The 20,739-nt window shown below is 45.2% G+C and overlaps 1 protein-coding gene across 1 annotated transcript; it reads left to right on the top strand.

The window, feature by feature from the left end:
- Positions 1-3,428: 3,428 nt before the first annotated feature.
- On the top strand, positions 3,429-19,920 carry s1pr2 (sphingosine-1-phosphate receptor 2). The gene is made up of 2 exons (XM_031862183.1): positions 3,429-4,036; positions 16,679-19,920. Exon 2 carries the CDS (start codon positions 16,811-16,813, stop codon positions 17,924-17,926), a length of 1,116 nt encoding a protein of 371 aa, XP_031718043.1. The 5' UTR covers positions 3,429-4,036; positions 16,679-16,810; the 3' UTR covers positions 17,927-19,920.
- Positions 19,921-20,739: the final 819 nt, after the last annotated feature.

Here is a 20,739-nt window from a genome sequence, read left to right as displayed (position 1 = left end):
TCCCCTTTAACGTGACAGAGTCATGTCGTCCGGATCCACATCAGTCCTGACTGACTCTTTGATGCACATGACCTTCAGAACATTTGCAGCACGACAAATATAATATCCAACTGCATCTGTGCAGAAAAGAGAAAGGTTTCCCAGACTTGATGTCTGAGGCTTTTTTCTTTGGAAGAGACCATTCCCTTATTCGCTTTCTACGTAGTTTCTGTTTGAAATCAAAACAATTTGCTGTCGTCAGACATGTTTGGATTGATATGTATTGTTAATAAATTACTCATTACTTGGAAGAAAGGAGGGGCACGCAGGGGAGTGTTAGGGCCCGTTGTGGCTGCCCTTATTTCAGACATTGCATATTGACATCTTTGGCTCATGTGCTATAGAAATAGGATAAACAAGGGATGGAAAGTCCCCCATCACACACAACACAGAGCCTGAGAACAGTTTACTCTTAATGACATCCCCAGTGTAATCCTGCATCTAAAAGTAGGAGTGCAGAATATTTAGCCTCTCTCCGAAAGACAACGTAGCCTTTTTTGGGTCATGCGGAGCTCTTTGAAAAAGGGTCTAAAGAGATGAGTAATAAGCAATGCAGAGTTGTCTCTTTGTTGATCTGATCTACTTTCTGTTGCAGCTCTCATCTCAGGCTCTGAAATAAAACCTGTCCTACTTCTGGTAAGTTCAAACCCAGGTTAGGGGACCGCAGCGTCTCTTAATGCTCCGTGTCAGAGAGGAAGGTTTACACTCTGTCTATTGTAAGGTGATGATAACATCAACGAAAAGTTAGAGTTGGATAAATGTAGCATCCGATTAACTTAGCTTAGCACAAAGCCTAACTCCGTCCAACCAGAACCTCTAAAACTTGTTAATTAACATATTATATATCGTTTATACGACTTTCTACCTGATGTGACAAACACAGCAGTGACTCATGAAACAATACTCTCCCAGAGTTTATTTTGAGGTGCATTTTGGGGAGCACATCCACCAGCACATGAAGTAATCTTCCTCGGGGGCTGTGAGGGGTGGGGGTGGGGTGGGGTGGGGGGGTACAGGAGGTTGCTAATAACAGCTGCCAGATGTGCAGACTCCCCCGAGCCTGTGCACATTCTCACAGACAATGGAATGCTTGTGAGGAGCCCCAACAGGAAGTGAGGTCAGGGCTCTTGACCCCTCCCCTAAAAGCTTACTGAGAGACACAGCAGTGGGGCGGCTTTTAAAAGTGTCCCATCATAAACCCACCGGCAGTGAGAGTCCATAAAGCCTTTCTACTACACACACACACACTGCTCATTCAACCTGCCACTTCAGCTGAGAATGCAGACGGCGAACAACAATCGCTAAACCGTTAAAGTTGTCTCCATCTCCAACAGAATTATTGCAAAGTTCCTCTTCTTTCCTCTTTACAGTGAGTACTTTCCACATACCAGCTGCTGCGGGGGCGGCAGGGATGAGTGCGGTGAGAGTGGATTGCACAATCTTGATCCTTTCTCCCCCAGTAAACCATCAGCAGACACGACATGAGTCAAACTTGTTGAAACTGTTTGGTGGGGACCAGACCAAGACTCATTTGTTGTCGTTTTTTTTCATTGGGCATGTTGCTTTAACCCCCGTTGGTAGACTGCTTATAATGAGCTGTGAGGTGCTTCCCCTGATGTCATTCAGCCAGGTAGGTAGGACTGCCATGCGTGAGTCTGAAGAAGTACCACCTGCTTCCTGGTCTTTGAAGTGCAACACCTCTCAAAGTTAAGCTCTGAATCATCAGTGATTTGTCTCAACCAAAGTCTTCCATTTCCATTTACATATTTTCCCTTAAGCAGTGCAGTTCTGAATAAACCCTCAGGCTGGGTTGCTCTAACAAGGATTATTTTATAAACCTGATTAAATCATGGTTTAACTTCAAACTGCAAATCATGTTGCACCAAACTTTGAAACCCCCTTAAATTTAAGAGAGATTAGATTTAAACCTCTCTAGAAGTTGAGTTTTTACTCTAAAACTTGATTAAATGTAATTTTGTGGCACCAAAACTGTATGAAAATGAAAGGTGCTTAATGTGAGATTGGGTGCATTTCTATTGCCTCCAAACGGCTCTCAACATGGCGACGGCTGAGCTGGCAGCTCGAAGCTAACAGCGCAACAGTGTGTAACTGAGAGGGGAACCGGACCCTGGGTGCTATACGCTTCCGCTTTGTCGGCACCCTGACATGCACAAACATGAACTAAAAGCACGCCCAGCTAAACAATTACTTTGTCAACAAACAACAGAGAAGCTCGGATAACAACACACACAGAGGGAGAGAGACTTCTTCCTCTGCTCAGGTAGACATGACTCCACTGCCTCTTTATAGACAATGTCACATTCAGCAGCTCTAATTTCAAACTTACACCTGGGGAGGTTTAACATTTTTTTAGACGGATTGGGTAAATTAATAAAGTTCCCTGAAGAAAGTCAAGGGACAGAATCACAGTCGAGTTTTATGATGCTGCAGCTGAACTTCTCTCGGGGTACAGGTTCAGCCAGGAAACTGCTCTGGAGTAGAAAGATTGGACCAACTGTTTTTTTCCCTTCTGTGAAAAACGTTTCTGCTGTTCGTTGTAATATCTTCTGTTATTTGGTGATATTTTACATTAATTCCGAGTTTTCTCAAAGCAGGGGAAACTAGACCTTTCCTGCTGAGTCATTATGAGCAAAATTATACTAACAGATTTTTTAAAATCTTTCACTTATCTCAACAACATGCAAATGTATCATTTTCATTTGGGTAAGCAAGCCTCTCCATATTGACTAAACTATTTTGTTTAAACTTACTAAACAGAGATTAATTTTTAATTGTGCAATAAAAGAAATATATTTAGTCAGATTTACTCTGACTACTCTAAAATCAAATGAAGCATTGGTGTAAACCAGCCTTAACACAGAAGCCAGGGAACTCCTCATAAATATGACAACCTCACGCAGCTCCCTCTTCCTATCACAGATTACATCATGGACGACTTTGTCTTTCATCATAATGACTGTGAGACATTATTCCCTCCTCTTGGAGATCTCTTTCACTGGGGCATCTAGGCGCAACCCGGATGACTAACAAGGCCTGACCCACCTCCACCTCACCCTCAGCATTAGACCTAAAGTCAGACCTGAGGGGTGCATGTGAAAATCACAGCGATGACTCATCACAAACAACTAACCAAATAGCGTCACAGGAGCAGGTCAAACGCTTATTTACTCATCATAACACTGGAGAATGTATTGTCATACTGCAGGGCTTTAGATATGCATGGCCACTGCTCTCAGGGGAAACTGGGCCAGGATGAGTTGTAAAGTGTGGGCTCTGGTTCACGCTGGGATCTGCTAGGGGAGAGGAAGTGAAGAGGTGGAACATCTGGACTTCATTTGTGTGCTGGAGAAAAGGTCCAGAAATAGGATTTTCTTTTTTTTTGTATTTTCCATATTAATTGCTGTCCACAACCCAGCTTCATCGGTACATTTCTACACTGAGACTCGCGACTCTTTATGGGCATGTGACGTTTCCATACACTCTGTCTCTCACGTGGGTGTGTGTGTGTGTGTGTGTTTGAGTGTGACGGCGTATTGTGCGCGCGCTTCCCTGACTCTCCACAGTCCCGTGGAGCTGTTGTTCCCAGAGAGCAGCCAGGAGGACAATCAGACGGACTGCTGGATTAGAGCGACAAAAGAGAAAGTGCTGTCTCCAAATAAAAAAGTCTTCTTTGGCTCTCATCGCTCCTCGTTTTTTTCTTCTTTTTTTGAATCATCGCTCTTTCGGGAGATCCTTAAACGGTTTCCGCGGCGGTGCACAGACCGGTATGGATTTACCAGAGACTAGACGAGACACGCCGTCTAGTCCTCCACCAAAGTTTTGATTGTCACCGCTGCCTCTCGACCCCGGAGCAGAGGGAAGGCGCCCAAACTTTGACGCAGCATTTGTGGAAAGCGGAGACCACATGTGAGGACGTTTGGAGACACATATTTAGTCGGAGCGTCTTTTCGCTGCTCTTTCCTACATCTCTCATGGGGTGAGTAAAACAAGAGTTGGTGTGACAGTCTGCATGTGCTGCTGCAGCCTAACAAAAGGATCTGATGTGTCTGAATGCGCTTTCACGTGAAATGAGTCGATTTAAGTCATTCCACGGTGCGGGGGTTGTTTCGTAACATCCCCGATCACTCATGTGCGTTAATAACGAACTGAAAGTCTCCGTTGACGCTCAAAGTCTCGAAATGTGTCGCTGATTCACAAACAAACGCCCCTGACAGCAGAATGTCTAACGTGAAGCAACCAGCCACTTGGGCTCAGAAACAAAACACTGCTGCAGCCACAGTGCGTGCGTGTGTGTGTGTGTGTGTGTGTGTGTGTGTGTGTTCTAATGAATAACAGTGTGTGGTGTTAAATATTAACATGCAGGTCTACATCTGTCGATCATACAAGGGGGTGAGGGGGGGCATCACATGCTGTCTGTGTAGCTGTTGTTGGAGGTTGAGCTGTGCGCGCGGGCGCGTCCTCGCAGGGGCCTCCACACACATTTCCTTGGAGCCGTTGTGCAGCCCGCTGTGCCCCCCCTTTCTCTGACCCCTCCGATGTTGTTGGGGCTTGTTCATCCGTCACTCTAAAGAAGGCATTGTATTGAAAGGATGTATTAATAAGACAAAAGCCTCCATTATCCCCATGTACGGGAGTTAATCGCATGGGGCTGAAGAAGGCAGGCAGAACAAAACACACTGCAACAGGTTGTTGTCAGAGATTTAGAATGAGCAAATATTGGAACAGCAATCTGAATACGCTGTCGTCACAATATCGTGTATTATAGACATGTTTATATTGGAACATTTCAGTCTTTTGTCAGCCCTGTGTTACATTCCCTTATCACAACTATAAGGCTGGACTGACCAAACAGCAGGTTGTTTCTTGTGTCTGGAAGAGGAAACCCTGCAGAGAGGGATACATAGGTGTCAGCAGTCAAGCCACGAGGCATCCTGTTGTGGGAGAATCCTCAAATCACAACGAGATAAGGTGATAAGGAGGAGGAACTAATGTTTATTGCCCAGATAAAAGCCGCCATCCATCATCCTCTGTCCTGTGGATGCTCTGGGTCAGTCTGCACGCTGCTGTTCTCATTAGCAGGTGGTCTGAAGCCCCAGCCGAGGATACGGGGCGACAAACCAAAGTCTCAAAAGCACACGGACGCTGCAAAGCCTGTTGAGTTAAGACTAGCAAACAAATCTCACTGTGATAACATCAGGATAGGGGGTCGAAGAGGAAGCAGGCTCTGCAGCATTAGGAGAGGACTGTCAAGTGTTGAGGGCCCTGTCGGCAGCTTCATTGATGCTGGTGTTGTGAGAGAGAAGCTTGCTTTGTTTTGGGGGGCTGCCTGCACGGCCACCTTTGGACTCAGATGCTTCTCCCAGCATGCATTGGAGAGCCTGAAGAATGGGCATGATGCGGCCGGCCTGCGTTTGGCCAATGTGACCCACATGGCTCATTGCACCAGAAGAAAAGCCGCCACCTCACCGGACCTGACCGCTGCCAGGCTTCCTCACACTCTTCACCATCCTTGGCCTGGGCAGGAGTAACCCCGGGGTGCCACAGCTCCAGGCACACGCCGCCTTTCACAGACATGCTATTAGTCTTTAAAGAGGGACTTTAAAATCTTTAGCGCAGGCAGACTGGCTCAGTCCAGCCGCCCATGACTTCATGAGTTGAGGGTGTGTGTGCTGCTGACCCAGCTCACTGAGCTCAGTGGCCCTGCTCTCCTCCACAAGACAGCCGCTGTAATCGGACCCCTCTCAGCAGGGGACTTCCAGGGACTGCATGAGAAATGAGGACAAATAGATGGGTTGAATAAATAAATAGAGGTAAACGTGCATGAACGGATAAATAAATGAATGGTAATTCAGCGGTGGGAACTGGATTTGCGGGACTTAAAGGAAACGGGTCACCAGGGGGGTTGAAGGCGGGGACGGGTGGCGGGTGGGTGGGTGGTGTCGATCCCTGAAGGATGCTCGGGTTTCAGCTCAGGCCTGAGAGTGGTCGGCTCATAGGAAGCAGTGAGAAGGGTTTTCCTTTGGGAGTCCCGCTTCTCTTTTGTTGTCGACACTCAGCACTTTATTCAGCCAGATAGGAGGGGTGACAACACTGAGATCAGTGGCCTGCCAGAGGCACCTTGGCTTTCACCTGGTTAAATGAAACCTGTCAGGGGTCAATACAGAACGTTTTAAGGAAGAATGGGAGCCTTGGCAGATCACAGGAGATGATGCATGTGTCCATACATTTGGGCTTTTCTCTAATAATAGCATTCTGCAGAGAGCCATCTGGGTTCTACAGAGTTCTTGCTGGTACTCCCCCTTGAGCTGAAAAACACTTTCCTTGGGTGTGGCAGCTGGAGCAAAATAAATGCCTTCTGTTCACAAGCTGCCGAAGCGCAAGTCACAACACACAGCTGACAACATGTAGCAGCTTTCACGGCCAAGAGCTGGGAGTGTCTCCGATCAGAGGAGTAAATATGGCGTCCTCTGCTTTTTACCCGAATGCGAATAGGTTGTGTCGCTAAAGGTCACTGAAGACAGTTTGCCTGATAGAGAAATACACATGCACTATCTGTCTCTCCTTTTCAAAACAACTCCTCTCAGTTACCGTCAGTGCTGCTCTGATTATCTTATAAACATTTACATAAGCTGATATTTGCTGGAGACTATTTTAGGACGGCGTTTTACCCAAATGACTGAATCCATCAGCTTTAAAGTCTCCTGTTACATTCCTTTTCCACTTGAAGGACTTGGGCAAACTATGAGACCCCCCATGACCAGGCGCTGATGCTTGTAGCAGCATGCCAGGATCTCCTGATGCTTTCTGGGCTGTTCTTCTTCTGTCACGTTTCAAGCTCGGCCCGGCCTCTTGTTCAAATCTGCTGCCAGTTGGTAATGATGCTGCAAATGGTTGGGGTTTTTTTGAGAGCTTTGACAGGCATTTTTTCTTCATGCAACGTTAACGCTCCACAGTCGGAAACATTATGCATCCCCCAGAGACAATGACAAGTAGATTTAAGACGAGGTTTCTGGTTTCTGCTGCGGCTTTGGACGAGGTCGGCAGCACTTCGCAGCCTCTCCTTAGGTTGCGCAGTGTGATTTATGAACTGGACGGGAACAAGCCCGGGCTGTCTGTTCTATAGCGACAGGCTTAATCAGTGTGGTCATGTTGTGGTTTCCTGATTTCTGGTCATTCTCAGAGCTCACTCTAGGGCCATCTAGGAGCAGGTACACATGAAGATGCTGTGGTTTTTGGAGTCCTCCTCTTTCTTCTTCTTCTTCTCTCTTGGAAAGCCCTTGTTATCCAGTCAGCTTTGTTTGTGCAGCTGGAGAACTCAGCGGGATTACTTCAACACCCCACCTCCCCAGATCCAGGAGTAAGCGGGACAGTTTTCTTAGATTTTGAATTGCCCCATGCAGTCAGTTCATTTAGTCTGGAACTGGAAGTTAACTTGATCGCCTCCTAATGAGCTCTGTCAGATCTCCCTAATCACTGGCAGACTTTAAAAATAAGGCGAAATAGCCAACTGTTTAGTTAGAAAGAGCTATTAAGATTGTTTATCCTGTGAAGACCTCAGCTTCAGTCTTTCCAGGCTGAGAGACACGATGGAATTAAGCTTCAGCCAAACACAAGCCGGGTCACGACAAAGGTCAGACTGCTCCATTGCAACAGACAGATTGAGTGGAAGTGGAGTCTGTTTACTCAAAATCAATGTGACAACTGCTCAAACATGTCCATTCAGATGAGTGTTGTCAAGTAGCTGTTGTCTCGTACCCTCTGAAAAGCTTCGCCGCAGAAACACTTTCTGACCCGTTTGTTAGTTTTGAAAAATGCCCCTCGGCACAAACCAAAGCTGCGTAAAAAGCCAAGTTATTTACAGTGGGGCCTTTTCTTTTAGAAATGTTTTACTCGTTTACTGTTGCCAAGAAATAAAACAGACATAGTATCCCTCCAAAACTCGGGAAGGTTGAATACCCTCGGGTCTCTTTCCGTGCACATTCGCTGGTCTTGAAAAGCAGGTTGTGTTGGCCCTGCAGTTAAGGATACAAAGTCCTCATGCCAGAGATGCTGATTTATGTTGATTTTTCTAGAAATACATTTTCTCTTCGAAGCAAGAAATTCTTAAATTGTATAAAATATTGAAGAGCAGCTGTGCACTGTGGACACAACAATGTTCCCTCTCCAGGCAACCATGTTTTTCTCTGACAACAGAGCTGTGTTTAATGGATGTGTGTTTGCCAGAGGAGTCTGGGGTTGTTTTCATATGCTGGACCACGAGGAGAGATGGAGGGCCACCATCAATTCATCATCTTATCAAGCAATCAGCTTTGTGCCCCTGCATGTCAGCCTGTGTAGATCATTTGCCATCATTGATTTTTGACATTCTGTCCGATGACTGTCTGTGATGATGCTCGCTGCACAACACACACAATTGCATGACTAGGCCTATATGTTGTCATGTTCCCCTGTTCATTGGCACGCAATGCAACAAATGACCACGAGCTCTCTCACGGCAACCGCGCAGTTTCCCAGCGAAGCAGCAGAACTTGAGAATGGGTGGAGTTCAAGGTGTAGAATGGGAGCAGGGAGCCAGGACAAAAGAGGGTTCAAAGCCTTTTATTGAGGGAGAGCTCATTGTAAAGACAAGGACATGGGAAGGTGTGACAGAGGCAGAGCAGCTGAAACTTGAATCAAGCTTGCCTCAGTAGTGAGACCTGAGGTTTTCAGACTTATCTGACTTCTTGCTTCCTCATAACAGCCAAAGCACACGTGTCAGTATTAAGGACACCATGTGGTTAACACTAACCTATATATGCGCGAACAAACCCGACAGCTTTTCACAGCATTTTCATGTGTGGTTTACTGCTATTCAAAGTGAAGCTTGAATTCTGAGAACAGTCTATTACTTTCAAGCTGAGCAAATCTCAGGACAGTTTGCACGCGACTGCCGCAGAAAAACGTACATTTGGTATTAAGGATTAGTGATAATGATGCTGTTTTTTAAAGTAGTATTAAGCTACATGGAACATTAGACACATTTTTTTGCACTGACAAGAGGATTTGGGACACAGTTCTAAGAAAGTCCAGGGTTTCCTGAATCGACTGCTGATTGCACCGTTTGTGCTGTAATGAAGTCTTTAATAGGGGACTATAAGAACACGTCTGCCCCAGATGTGTGCTAAATAAATCCTCCTTGATGTGCATTTAATCACCTCTTTGTGGCCTTGTCTTTTGATGTCTGTGGTGAAGTTTAAAATATACAAGCGGAGTATCGGAGTGAGGACGATGCACCTCTGCAAATCAGCGAAGCAGCATGAAAGGGAGATAATGCAAAATGGAGCGATATATAAAAACGTGAATGATTTGTGACTTAAGTTGACAGGAATGGTCCGAGGGTGAAGGTATTACAGTAATTGCCTCTCAGGCACCACCCTTGGAGATCTCCAACCCCCCCCCCCACATGTGGGGGGCATGTGTGTGTGGGGGTGGGGGGGGTCTCCCGGTCATGCGGGTTACGGCTCCTCGGGCTGTATGATGCCCCCTTTTTTTTTTTTAACGCAGCTCTTTGTCTCCGGCTCCTCTCACTGCCACTCTAAGAGCCACATGAGCAGCTGCCATAAATAGAGCGCTGCAAAGTTTCAAGAGATGAACTGACTGAGGAGAGGAACAGAAAGCAAGACACTTCGCAAAGTGTGTTTCAAAGTCACTTTGAAACACACAGGAAACAAAACAAACTCAACCGTGTTGAGAGATGGGACCCCTCAGAAGAGTCTGTACCCAAACTGTCAAAGTGTTTGACGAGCGAAAGGGTAATCCCTAATTAAACGATCGTATTGAGGACACCCACTCCCTTAATATCTAGCAGCTTATACGCAGTTTTAATGAACCATGTCAGCATAATAACGGACAAAGAGAGAGGAAGGTTAAAATTAAACACAGAGTGAAAAAGAGGGAACCTTCTTCATGTCACTAAAAAGGAACTGTTTTGTTATTTGCCTTATTCAATGCCATGATGCTGATATCATCACTCTGATGCAAACTTGTAATACTTCTCTATTGTTCTTTTTTTTTCCAGTCCTAAAAAAGGATGTAATTTCTGGAACACGGCCTTGCAAATGACGGACATTTCTTTGCTGTGTTAAATGTGTTGTTCCCCCAGTTGAGTTCCTCTCCCAGTTAAACTGTGAGATACTGCAGGCCCCGTCTCATATCTCTCCGTCTGTTCTTCCTCTCTAGACCGTACAAGTTACAGCGCGACACTGAAACAGGCTCTCTTCTTTCATGTTTGTACTTCCCCTTAAAACCTCTTTTGTCTGGTGATTTCACGAGCTGCTGTTGTTTCAAAAAATCACAGATCCTGACGACTTACTTGCCCGTATTTCACTCCTCCATCCTCGCCCTCATGTGTGAAGTCACAGACTCTCTGTCTCTCTGGATTTTAGTACACTGATTTTCGACGTTTAGGAAATAACAGTAAACATCTGAAAATATCTAAACTCAAACATAAGAAAGAATAAAAGTGAGTGCATGCTTGGCACTCTGGGACTTAATATAGACTGTGGAATGCAGTGGCATTTCTCCTGAGGTCTTGAAGTGAATGTATTTCACTTCCTATTGTACCACAACAGTGATAGTTGAGGGAGCAGATGAGAGATGTGTTCTTGAATGTTCTCTTAGTGCCAGCTGTGCATCTTCAGCGAGCTTGTCGGCAGCGTGGTGCGTAACAGGGATAACAGTGACTGCTTAAGATAAGATCCGGCCGTCATAGATGTAAGAACTGTTCTGGGTTTATTTTGACCTCACAGAGGCTGTATGTGAGCTGTGTGACCGGTGTCATTTGAAGGACCAGTCATGTCACAGCTGCAACATGAATCCTCTTCTGTGCCAGATTACAGTCATACTGGAAACGTTAACGCTTCATTTCTTCCTGGAAATTGACTGTGAAAAGTCAATATGTGTTGGTGTGAAAAGATTTCACACTCAGAGCCGCGGGGCTCAGCGACGGACAGAGCAGCAGAGAGATGCCGCAGCCACCTGCCAGCAGACACAGTCCATCGCTGTGTTTCCTCTCGTTGCACAGCGGCACTGATGATGAAAATGTAAGATTTAAATCTGTTTAATATTAAGATGTAACAAGCAGAACACCTAGTGTGTAAACTAGGATGTGAAATATGCTCACGCCATTATTTATTTTATTTATTTAGTATTCACCGCAGTAGGTCATTTGCCAGTTGACCACCCCTTGGCTTAAAGAAGCTGGTGGTGTAAAGACGACGTCATCGCTGATGAAGTTAAATCTGTGGAAAAGTGTAGAGAGGAATGTGGGTGTGCATCTTTCACTTTAGTCATTTCCTGAGAAGTGGTAGCAGTGGTGAAATTCTGTGGCGGTTAATAGTGAGTTGTGCTTTCTCTGGCATGTCAACACTTGACGGGGGAAACGCTCTGACTGCATTACTGCACTTTTTGCGTGTGGAATTTTCCTGCGTGACGCCATCGCTCTTCTGCTGTACCCCCGCTCAACACAATCACATTCACAGCTTTTGGTTTCAGTCAAAATACTCAAAAGATCACCAATACTTTTGTTTTGAGTTCAAAGACAACAGGATGTTTGCTGTTGAGCTCACAACCTCCATCACTCTGAAATATGTATATTTCAAACTCGTATGAGTGCTGGTCGTCCTGCTGTCCTTTGGTCTGTAGGTCAGTTTGAACAGTGGTTCTCAACTTCTTCTAATCGCAACCCCGCAGAATAATCAGATTGGTGTTCACCTCGTTGTGCTTAGTTTGAAGCACCAAGTCGTTGTCCAGTGGGCTGCAGGCTCTGCAGAGTTTTGATGCGTCCAGACTGCTTTTTCTCTCTCTGTCAAATCTATTCCGAGGCAGATGTTATCACTGATACAGGCAAAGTCATTTAAAAACCATCCCCCAGTCTAAAATATGTTATTTCATTTTATTCTCCAGAACCATCTGGCGCCCCCTGATATCATTTGGAAAATGCTGGACATAAGCAGCAGAGGGGAGAAGAAAAGTGTACAGTTATATAAAAAGGCCCATCCAGAGATAAATGATACACTGATACCTCCATTAACAGCGGTGAAACTGAGCAGGAAAGAACAAATCAGCAGCAGACACTTTCTGTGTATCCGTGACGGATCACCTCGTGGCTGAGATTAAGTCTATTCCAGAAGAAAAGCCTGGCGTCTCGAAGAGGGCGCAGGAAGTCATTAAATCCCCTTAAAATGGGAAAATTTACTTGATTAACTTTGTCATATTTTAGTCCATACAAAGAAGATCTTTGTGTTATAGTCTCGTGCTGCTGGCTTTTTTTTTTAGAGCAGATTCTGTGCTGTGAGGAAAAAAAATAAAACAAGCTGGATTGGTGCTCTGTTGCCACTACAGCGGCTTGTGAGCAGGGAGTGTGAAGGACAGACAGAGGAAGATGCAGTTACAGGATCTAACGGACCACAAACTGCTCGGTGATTCTTGTCGGCAAACAATCATTAAACACATTTCAATAAACAAGATGAGCCGGAAATGTTAACTGTCCTACACAAGGTTAGTCGTCTGCTCTTATCTCGACCAAAATATGCGTGGGAGATTGTACGTGTGAGCTAAAGCGTGTGTGTGTGTGTGTGTGTGTGTGTGTACACAGAAACGTGGATGCTGTGTCGACGGTTAGGAGCTCTGTTTTTGTTTGAAGTGCTGTCCCCCAGTGAAAGTAGAGCTCGAGTGTGACAGGTAGCAGGTGATGTAATGGGGAGGCGTTGCCTTGGTTGTTAGTGAGCAGACGCTGTGCTAATTGGGACTTATCAGGTGTTTCTGGGGAACAAAACCACCTGAGGCTTTTGTGCAGTCGTCAGGTCCCATGATGGAGAGGGGAGCTCTGTCTCTTGTTAAGGATTAGGAGGAAACAAGAGTCGGCTTTCAGCAGCTCCATTTTGAATCGTCTTGTGGAAGATCTATGCAGCTGGTTGCAGGTGACGGTTCCTTGGTCGATTTTAAAGCATGTTTGCAACCGTGTAGGTGGATGTGAAAAGTAAGCATAGCTGTGAAAAGCAGTTCATGTGAACATGCACCACACGAGCATCACCGCATCATTCCTCTACAAACTAGAATTGTGCAGCTTTGGCGATGATAGGGCTCACTAAGTGTTCTGATAGGATATCCTGTCTCAGGTGTCTGTCTCTTGTTTTACTTCCTTTGTCTCTGAGGCGCCTGTGTCCACTGTTTCTTTCATCGCCTTGTCTGACGTTCTTTGAGCTTCACTGTAAAATCCAGATGCGATATTATATTTGTCTTGCTGCAGCCTCTCCACACCTTCACACGCATCACAGTAAGTTGTTCATGAAACCACAATGTTCCATCATCACTGTTCTCGTGAAAAAAACAATTACAAAGTATTTGCGATGCACAACATCTACATCCTTCAGCGTATTTAATATTTAAGTCATAATGGATTAAGTTATTTTAACTTGGAACAATTCAAGTTGCATTTAAGTACATGGATATGCTGTCCCACAGTATCACTTTTAAATACTATCGTAGTAGCAGTAATAGTTTTACTCAGCTCTACTATTAAAAATCATGAATGCAACCTGAATATAGATGAATTTTATTTAAGTTAAATATATCTTTAATGCATAAGTGTGTTCAGTTGAATTGATCGGAAGTGCAGGCAGGTAATACTACACATCATCTGATGCACAGTTAATGTATTTAAACTTTAGAGCAGTGGTGTAACAATTGTACTGACTCTTGCTGCAGAATTCAAATCTGAATATTTTAATATACTTTTGAAATTGTACGAAAATATGATTCAGCTCATAGAATATTTCACTGCATACCTAAAAACTTTAATAGCAGTATTAATGTTACATTTTTTACTCTTTTTACTCTTCCGTTAACATACTGAAGTGTCGTTTGTTGGGGGGGTTTATGCAGCTGCAGCCATCACATTGTTGTTCTGAAGAAAGGAGCCACATGGTGTGACAACGCGTTTTGACACTTTTGTTGTGTCTACTGTAGAAGTGTGACAGTGATGCCAGGGTCGAACACAGGGCACAATTTTGACGATTGGGAGGGAAGGGGGGGGCGGTTGCATAGCAGGAAGTACTTCTGTCGACCAATCACCACGGAAACACCTGAATGGCACACGGGCGGCAGGTAGAGGGGCAGGGCGGGGCTGTCGGTAAACCAGCCCGGCAGGTTTCTCACACACACACACACACCCACACCCACACACTCTAAGTGAAATCCCCTGTGATGAAAGACGCCAAGGACTGGAGGTGACGGGACGACCTCGATCTGTCTGCTCAACACGTACAAGAGCCGAGCGAAAGATGGAGCAAACTCTGGTGCGTTTTTCTCTTCGCAGACTGGAGTCTGCAGAGATACGGAGCTGGCTGATTTTTCCAGTAATAAAATCATTATAGGCTGCAATAATGTAACCTGATGTAATTATGCTGGGGCAGCTGGCACACGTGCTCAGCCTCAAGCCTGCTATTCGTGTCTATTAATGGAGCTGAAAAGGATGGGGAGGTGGGAGGAGGGGATACAGCAGTTCTGATAAGGGAGTGCTCGGCTGTAAATACATTTCTCTTATGATACAGCTGCAGCAGCCAAATGGAAGTGTGCTGTCCCATTATTAAGGCTGAAGGGCAATGCTGTCCACGCTGAAGGAGACTATTGTTCTTTGTTCCTGCTGGAGGAAACAGTGTGCTGGTTATTGCTGGCTGTGTGTCAAACCTGGGGAATGCTGTGCTGCACTACTCCATGTCTGTCACAATTAGCCGTGTGTGTGTGCGCGTGTGTGTGTGAGGAAAGATTTCTGTGCATGCGAGCAGAGTGAAGTCCGGCGCGGTGCAACTCGTCACATGGATGAGTTTGTGGACGTCACAGTGATGTCTCAGATTCCAGCCTTTGTGTCCAGATGCCGTTCCACATGCATGCTCTCCGTCCGGTTTTGTCTCGTTCCCTCGCCACCTCTCAGTCTCTCGGCTTTTGAGTAGAAGCCCAGCTGAACAGAGACGAGGTTCAAGCCCCAGTTTCCACTAAAGATTTCCAGTTAAGCGCGAGCTGCAGAAGATGAACAGTGTTAGATTTCCTCTGGCGCTGCAGAGGGATCCTGTTGCTTTTGACAGGTTGAAGACACCAGCTCCACCTCTAATTAGGTTTCCAGAACCTCCAACTTTCCTTTGTTTTGGTTTGTTTATGGGTTTCTCCTTGAGAGAGACCTCTCTGAGTAATTTGAAGCCACTAAAGTGGTTCACAAGGTTTTTGTTAATTTGTTTGGCTGCATCATTATAAAACTTAACACTTTATCAGCTTTACACATATTCTGCTAAAATACAGGAACTTGCTTTTTGAATTAAAACAAATGGAAGGAAATAAGTTCCAACATTCTTTAAAGGAATAAATTGAGCATTGAATGAAACACAAAAGTCACCAATTAAAGAATGATAGTAACATTTTAAAGTGCAAATTTGTACTGATACACTCTTTCAACTAACTCAAAACATCTTTCATGATGTGTTTATCACACAAGTTGACATCTCGATAAGGATAAAATACAATGAATTGTGCAGCCCTACAGAAAACATTGAGAAATGTCCATCCCAGTTTCTCAACGTCTCAGGTTATATCTTTAAATGTTGTTTTTTCATTCCAAACCCCAAATATTTTGAGTTTAATATGATATGAAACAGAGAAAAGAAGGAAATCCCCTTATCTGAGAGATTGAAACAAGCATTTTCTGCCATTTTTGCATGAAAAATGACTTTAACGATGATTTTTCTGTCACTTAAAATTGTGATATGTCACCATATGTCAATGGTGTATGATTTTCACCAAAGTTTGTTTTCTCACAAAGTCAGTGAAACTCCCACCTTTTTGCTCTCGGGCCTCCGTTTGATTTGCTGTTCTCTTGTGTGAACTGGTTGGAGGGGTCGGGATGAGATGAGGAGGTCTGGCGGATCCAAAAGCTATGCAGAAGTTTCAAGAGGTAGCTCACTGGAGCGGAAAGGTTCGCTCCCCACAACAATGCCCTGTGTTGACAGCCGAGTGCTCGGACAGGGTTAGTGGAATGTCCCTTTGTCTGAGCACCAGCACTCACAGAGTATTTATTCTTCTACCTGAAGATGATCTCTGCCTGCACAGGTTCACCAGCCCAAACACAGGGAAGATCCTTTCGTGATTAATACCCTCAGAGTGAATTGAAGTTTCCTCACAGTCACGTACCACACCACTGGGTTTTTACTTTCCGTTCCTTTTAGACCGCAACAAGCTGCAACTGTTTCCTGCGTGGGTGTTCAGTTTGGGATTCAGTGTGTTCACCGTCTTCTGCTTTAAATGTGAATGCCAGCCCTTCATTTTAAAATCTGTTTATCTGATAGATCACCCCTCAGAGACATTTGATTTAATATGGTGCTCATTTTGCAGCTCTTGTCTGTTGCTGTTCCTCCACTCTTTGACTTGAAGTGTTTAGTTTCCACTGTGCAGACTGAGGAGCAGGTTGTTGCCTGGTTGCGTTGTTTTGCTAAAACTTCTACGCTTGCTTTGTCACAGTTTATTTCATGTGTGCAAGTGAATTTCCCCTGTCGGTAACACGGGCCTTCTCTTCCCTTCTGTGTGTCTGCAGGTGACCCACATAGAGCTCCTTAGACGTGACTGTGGCACAGGCCGTCTCCCTCACAGCCGGGGCCGTCTCCCCATCTGCTCCTGAAAGGCAATGATTATCGACTGAGATGCTCTGCACGACTCCACTGGGTGAATGAATCTTTGCCGTAAAGCCGCTGTGCTCTGCCACCCTGTCACCATGAAGAGCAAGTACTCCCAATATTACAACCAGAGCCTGATCCCCTCCTACTATGCCTTTGCTAAGAACATGACCATCGATGAGCTGACCAAACATACTGAGCAAAAGAAAACGCTCACCAGCCTCAACATCGCCATCGTGGTCCTCTGCACCTTCATCATCCTGGAGAATCTGCTGGTCCTCATCGCTGTCTGTCGCAACAAGAAGTTCCACTCCGCCATGTTTTTCTTCATCGGCAACCTGGCGTTCTCTGACCTGCTGGCAGGCTCGGCCTACATAGCCAACATTTTCCTGTCGGGGCCGAGGACTTTTGACCTGATGCCCGTGCAGTGGTTCATCCGGGAGGGCACGGCGTTTATCGCTCTGGCGGCTTCAGTCTTCAGCTTGCTGGCGATAGCTACGGAGCGCTATATTGCAATCACCAAGGTCAAGGTGTACGGCTCCACCAAAACGTGCCGCATGTTCCTCCTGATAGGAGCCTGTTGGGTCACCTCCATCCTGCTCGGAGGACTTCCCATCATCGGCTGGAACTGCATCGACAACCCCAGTGAATGCTCGACGGTGTTGCCGCTTTACTCTAAGAAATACATCCTCTTCGTTGTCACCATTTTCAGCCTCATACTGCTCTCTATTGTCATCCTCTACGTGAGGATCTATTTGATTGTACGCTCCAGCCACCATGAGGCGACCAACTTGCCGGCCTACGCCCTTTTGAAAACAGTCACAATAGTGCTGGGTGTCTTCATCATGTGCTGGCTGCCCGCTTTTATCATCCTCCTCCTGGATTCGTCATGCAGGATACAGTTCTGCTCTATCCTCTCCAAAGCAGACCTCTTTTTTGGCTTTGCCACTCTGAACTCAGCACTTAACCCCGTGATCTACACGCTGCGCAGCAAGGACATGAGGAAGGAGTTTCTGCGTGTGTTGTGCTGCTGGGGGATGCTGCAAAGCGGGCGGCCAGCCGACCGTTGTCTGGTCCCTCTGAAGAGCTCCAGCTCTCTGGAACACTGCACCAACAAACATGAATACCAGACCACACCAATCATGCAGGACTGTACCACCTGTGTCTGATACGGTGCGAACACATCAGAGTGAATGTGTGTGTGAATGAGAGAGTGTTAGTGTGTGTGTGTGTGTGTGTGTGTGTGTGTGTGTGAGATAAAGAAGAGAGGCCGTGCTGTGATGCAGAGATGTTTAAAAAAAGACACTCTGGACTGAGACGCCTGGCAAGGCTACAACGCGGCCTTTTTCTTATTACAATCAAAATTGTGTGAATTCACAATCAGCATTCAATCGATTGCAGCGTGTGCAAAAACACAATGTTTCAAGAGGGAACCAATTCAGCAGGAAGGAACTGTCAGAAATGTGAAAAGAGCTTTTTTTTTCATGGGTACTCTCATAAATTAATACGGAGTTGCAAACCATCGTCATGTATATGCCTGTCGTCTTGTTTTTCTTTCTAAACATGTAAACCCCTATTAAAACGCCAGAATTAGAAACATAACCAACGTAATATTGTAGTTATGGTGAGTTGCTTTGGTCCTTTCAGCAACTGCAGCTATGCAAAGCTTGCAAAGTTGCACTTTGTAGATTACTTCAGAGATTGTTGTCGTTCGTTAGGTTTGAACAACTTTACTCTCCTGTACTGATAAGTGTAAACATCAGGCCCACCGATCCATCACTTGCTCTTCACAGAGCTGGAGACGGCGATCAGCTTCACTCACCACTGAACTCCAGTGAAGCCAAGTTACCACGAGTGCTCCCTCAACTAAAACCAGGGCTATATATTCCCCATATAACCTTGCTTAAACCATTTGATTAACTACAACAAATTTACATAATCTGCTTACATTTAATGCATGAGATTCTAACTTATTTGTAAGTGCTAATGTATGTACGATATATTCCAGCTCCAGCTTCCATCACTAACACCCCTTCCCTCATCTGTTCTCATAATCTGTCCCACTTGCTTTTACTGTTGTCTTTTGTATCTTAACAGTTTCCGTCGAGGAAGGCCTAATCAGAAAGCACATTTCCTGAAGTGAGTTGGCACTGATGCGTTTCATTCAATGTCAGCTGTCCAGCAGCTTTGACCAATGGGGCCGATGTCCTGACAGTGTTGGAGCAACGTAGCAACAATGTGCCGTCTCTGTTTTTGCCTTCCTCTTGGGGAAATTAGGCTGAATGTATGTATGAAGTGTTTGGGGCAGGCGCTCCATTGTCGACAGTATTATTGATCATCCTTTTGAATTACCAAGTCATTGACGAGCAGAGTGGGATGAACAGGGTAGGTCACTCTCACTGTGAAGTCTTAAATAGCACCATGAACAAAACAAACAATGTTGTGAACATCCTGGTTTAATTTGTTGGCCATATGCCTTGTGCAGCTAAAGATGTAAACACGTCTCATCTTTCCAAAGACCCCTCTCCTCCACTACAAAATACGAGAAGATCCGGTTCCAAATGCACAGAGTGAGGAGGGGGAGGGGGGGAGGATCTGCCCTCCTGGGAGGTCACCTTCATCCTCATCTCTGATGTCCTACAACATGTCACTTCCTGCAGCCACAGGAAGTCCTGTTTTTCATTGTCCGGTTCCTGTTGTTCAGGGTTACACTAACCGTTTTCCTGTGGACACACAATTAAAACTCTTCTCTCCCTCAGTGTTTTTGGTATTGACATTTACATTTAGATGACCAAGTAGAAATGGTGAAAAGCACTTTGGCAGCTTCAGTGATGTTTGCTTTCCCCCAGTTTTGTTATTTTTATTTTCAGATGGAGAGGTGTTTTAAACTGTGTACCTGTCCCTTCATTGTGTTGCTTGACTCTGTGATGTTTTATAATAAATACATGAATAACTATGTATGTTTGTATGGAAGAATGTATGTATTTTTGTGCAGTATGTATGATTTGTGTTGTATGAAATGTCTCGTGTGCAATAGCCTTTTGTGTCCAATAGCACGCTGCCTGTGTTAAATCGGTACAATCTGAAACACTAATGTAGGTACATAAACGTTTTGTTAATTGCATTCCCTTTTTTTATAAAATAAATGAAAAACTGAAAGAAATCTTTGTGTGCGTTTGAGTTTAACTCTGATTTGCAAACAACTTAATTGCAGCTGTGGCTTCGCTGCAGGTCCTGAGACGCCTCGCTATTGTGCCTGCATCTGAGAAGTATTCAAACTGGAGCATTTAATCCAAACATGCTCTGACATGGTCAGAAAAACACTAGCTTCAACTTGACAGCCTGAAAGTGTACATGCGAATGCTGCTTGGCCATTAATCGTGGCTCTCTTACCTAACCAAATTATGAAATTGCTTCGAGGCTAAAGCAAGACAGGGCTATGGTGGGAAGCTGGGCAGAGAGAAGGGAGGCTGGAAATGGGGTGTGGTGAGGAAGAATGTCTATTTGTAAGATAGTTTGTCTGAGAGAAGCATGAAGAAAGGCCCCGGGAGAGGTTTTCGGGGTAAGGGGAGAGACTGACTTATAGTGGCCTTGGGAGAGTTGGGCTTGTTTCCTGTCAGACGTCCAGGATTCCTGGGTGGGAACATTGGCTGAATCAGCCCCAGGAGGCTGCGCTGCTGGGATGCCTGCCAAGACTTTCCAGCGCCCTGCAGGATATGACATCAGACTCAGAAACCTGGAGGTGAGGGTTGTGTATATACAAAAACATTTAAGTCAGAACACAAGACGTATGTGGGTTTGTCCCTGCAAAAAGAACACTGAAAAATAGACATGGAGAAAAAATAACATACTTATTTAACATTTACATTAGATTATGTAAATATAACACACACACACACTACCTGGAAATTGATCACTGCGCAATTAATAGCCTATAGGTCTTCATTTATGTGATTGGGACTGGCGGTAAATGTGGCCTGGT

This window comes from Anarrhichthys ocellatus, unplaced genomic scaffold (genome assembly GCF_004355925.1).
Source record: "Anarrhichthys ocellatus isolate YVR2014 unplaced genomic scaffold, GSC_Weel_1.0 scaffold26, whole genome shotgun sequence".
NCBI lineage: Eukaryota > Metazoa > Chordata > Actinopteri > Perciformes > Anarhichadidae > Anarrhichthys > Anarrhichthys ocellatus.
This window is presented reverse-complemented; position numbering and strand designations above follow the sequence as displayed.

What these genes read in the sequence shown, in the direction of transcription:
- s1pr2 (XM_031862183.1), top strand. Translation starts at nt 16,811, where the DNA reads ATGAATCTTTGCCGTAAAGCCGCTGTGCTCTGCCACCCTGTCACCATG.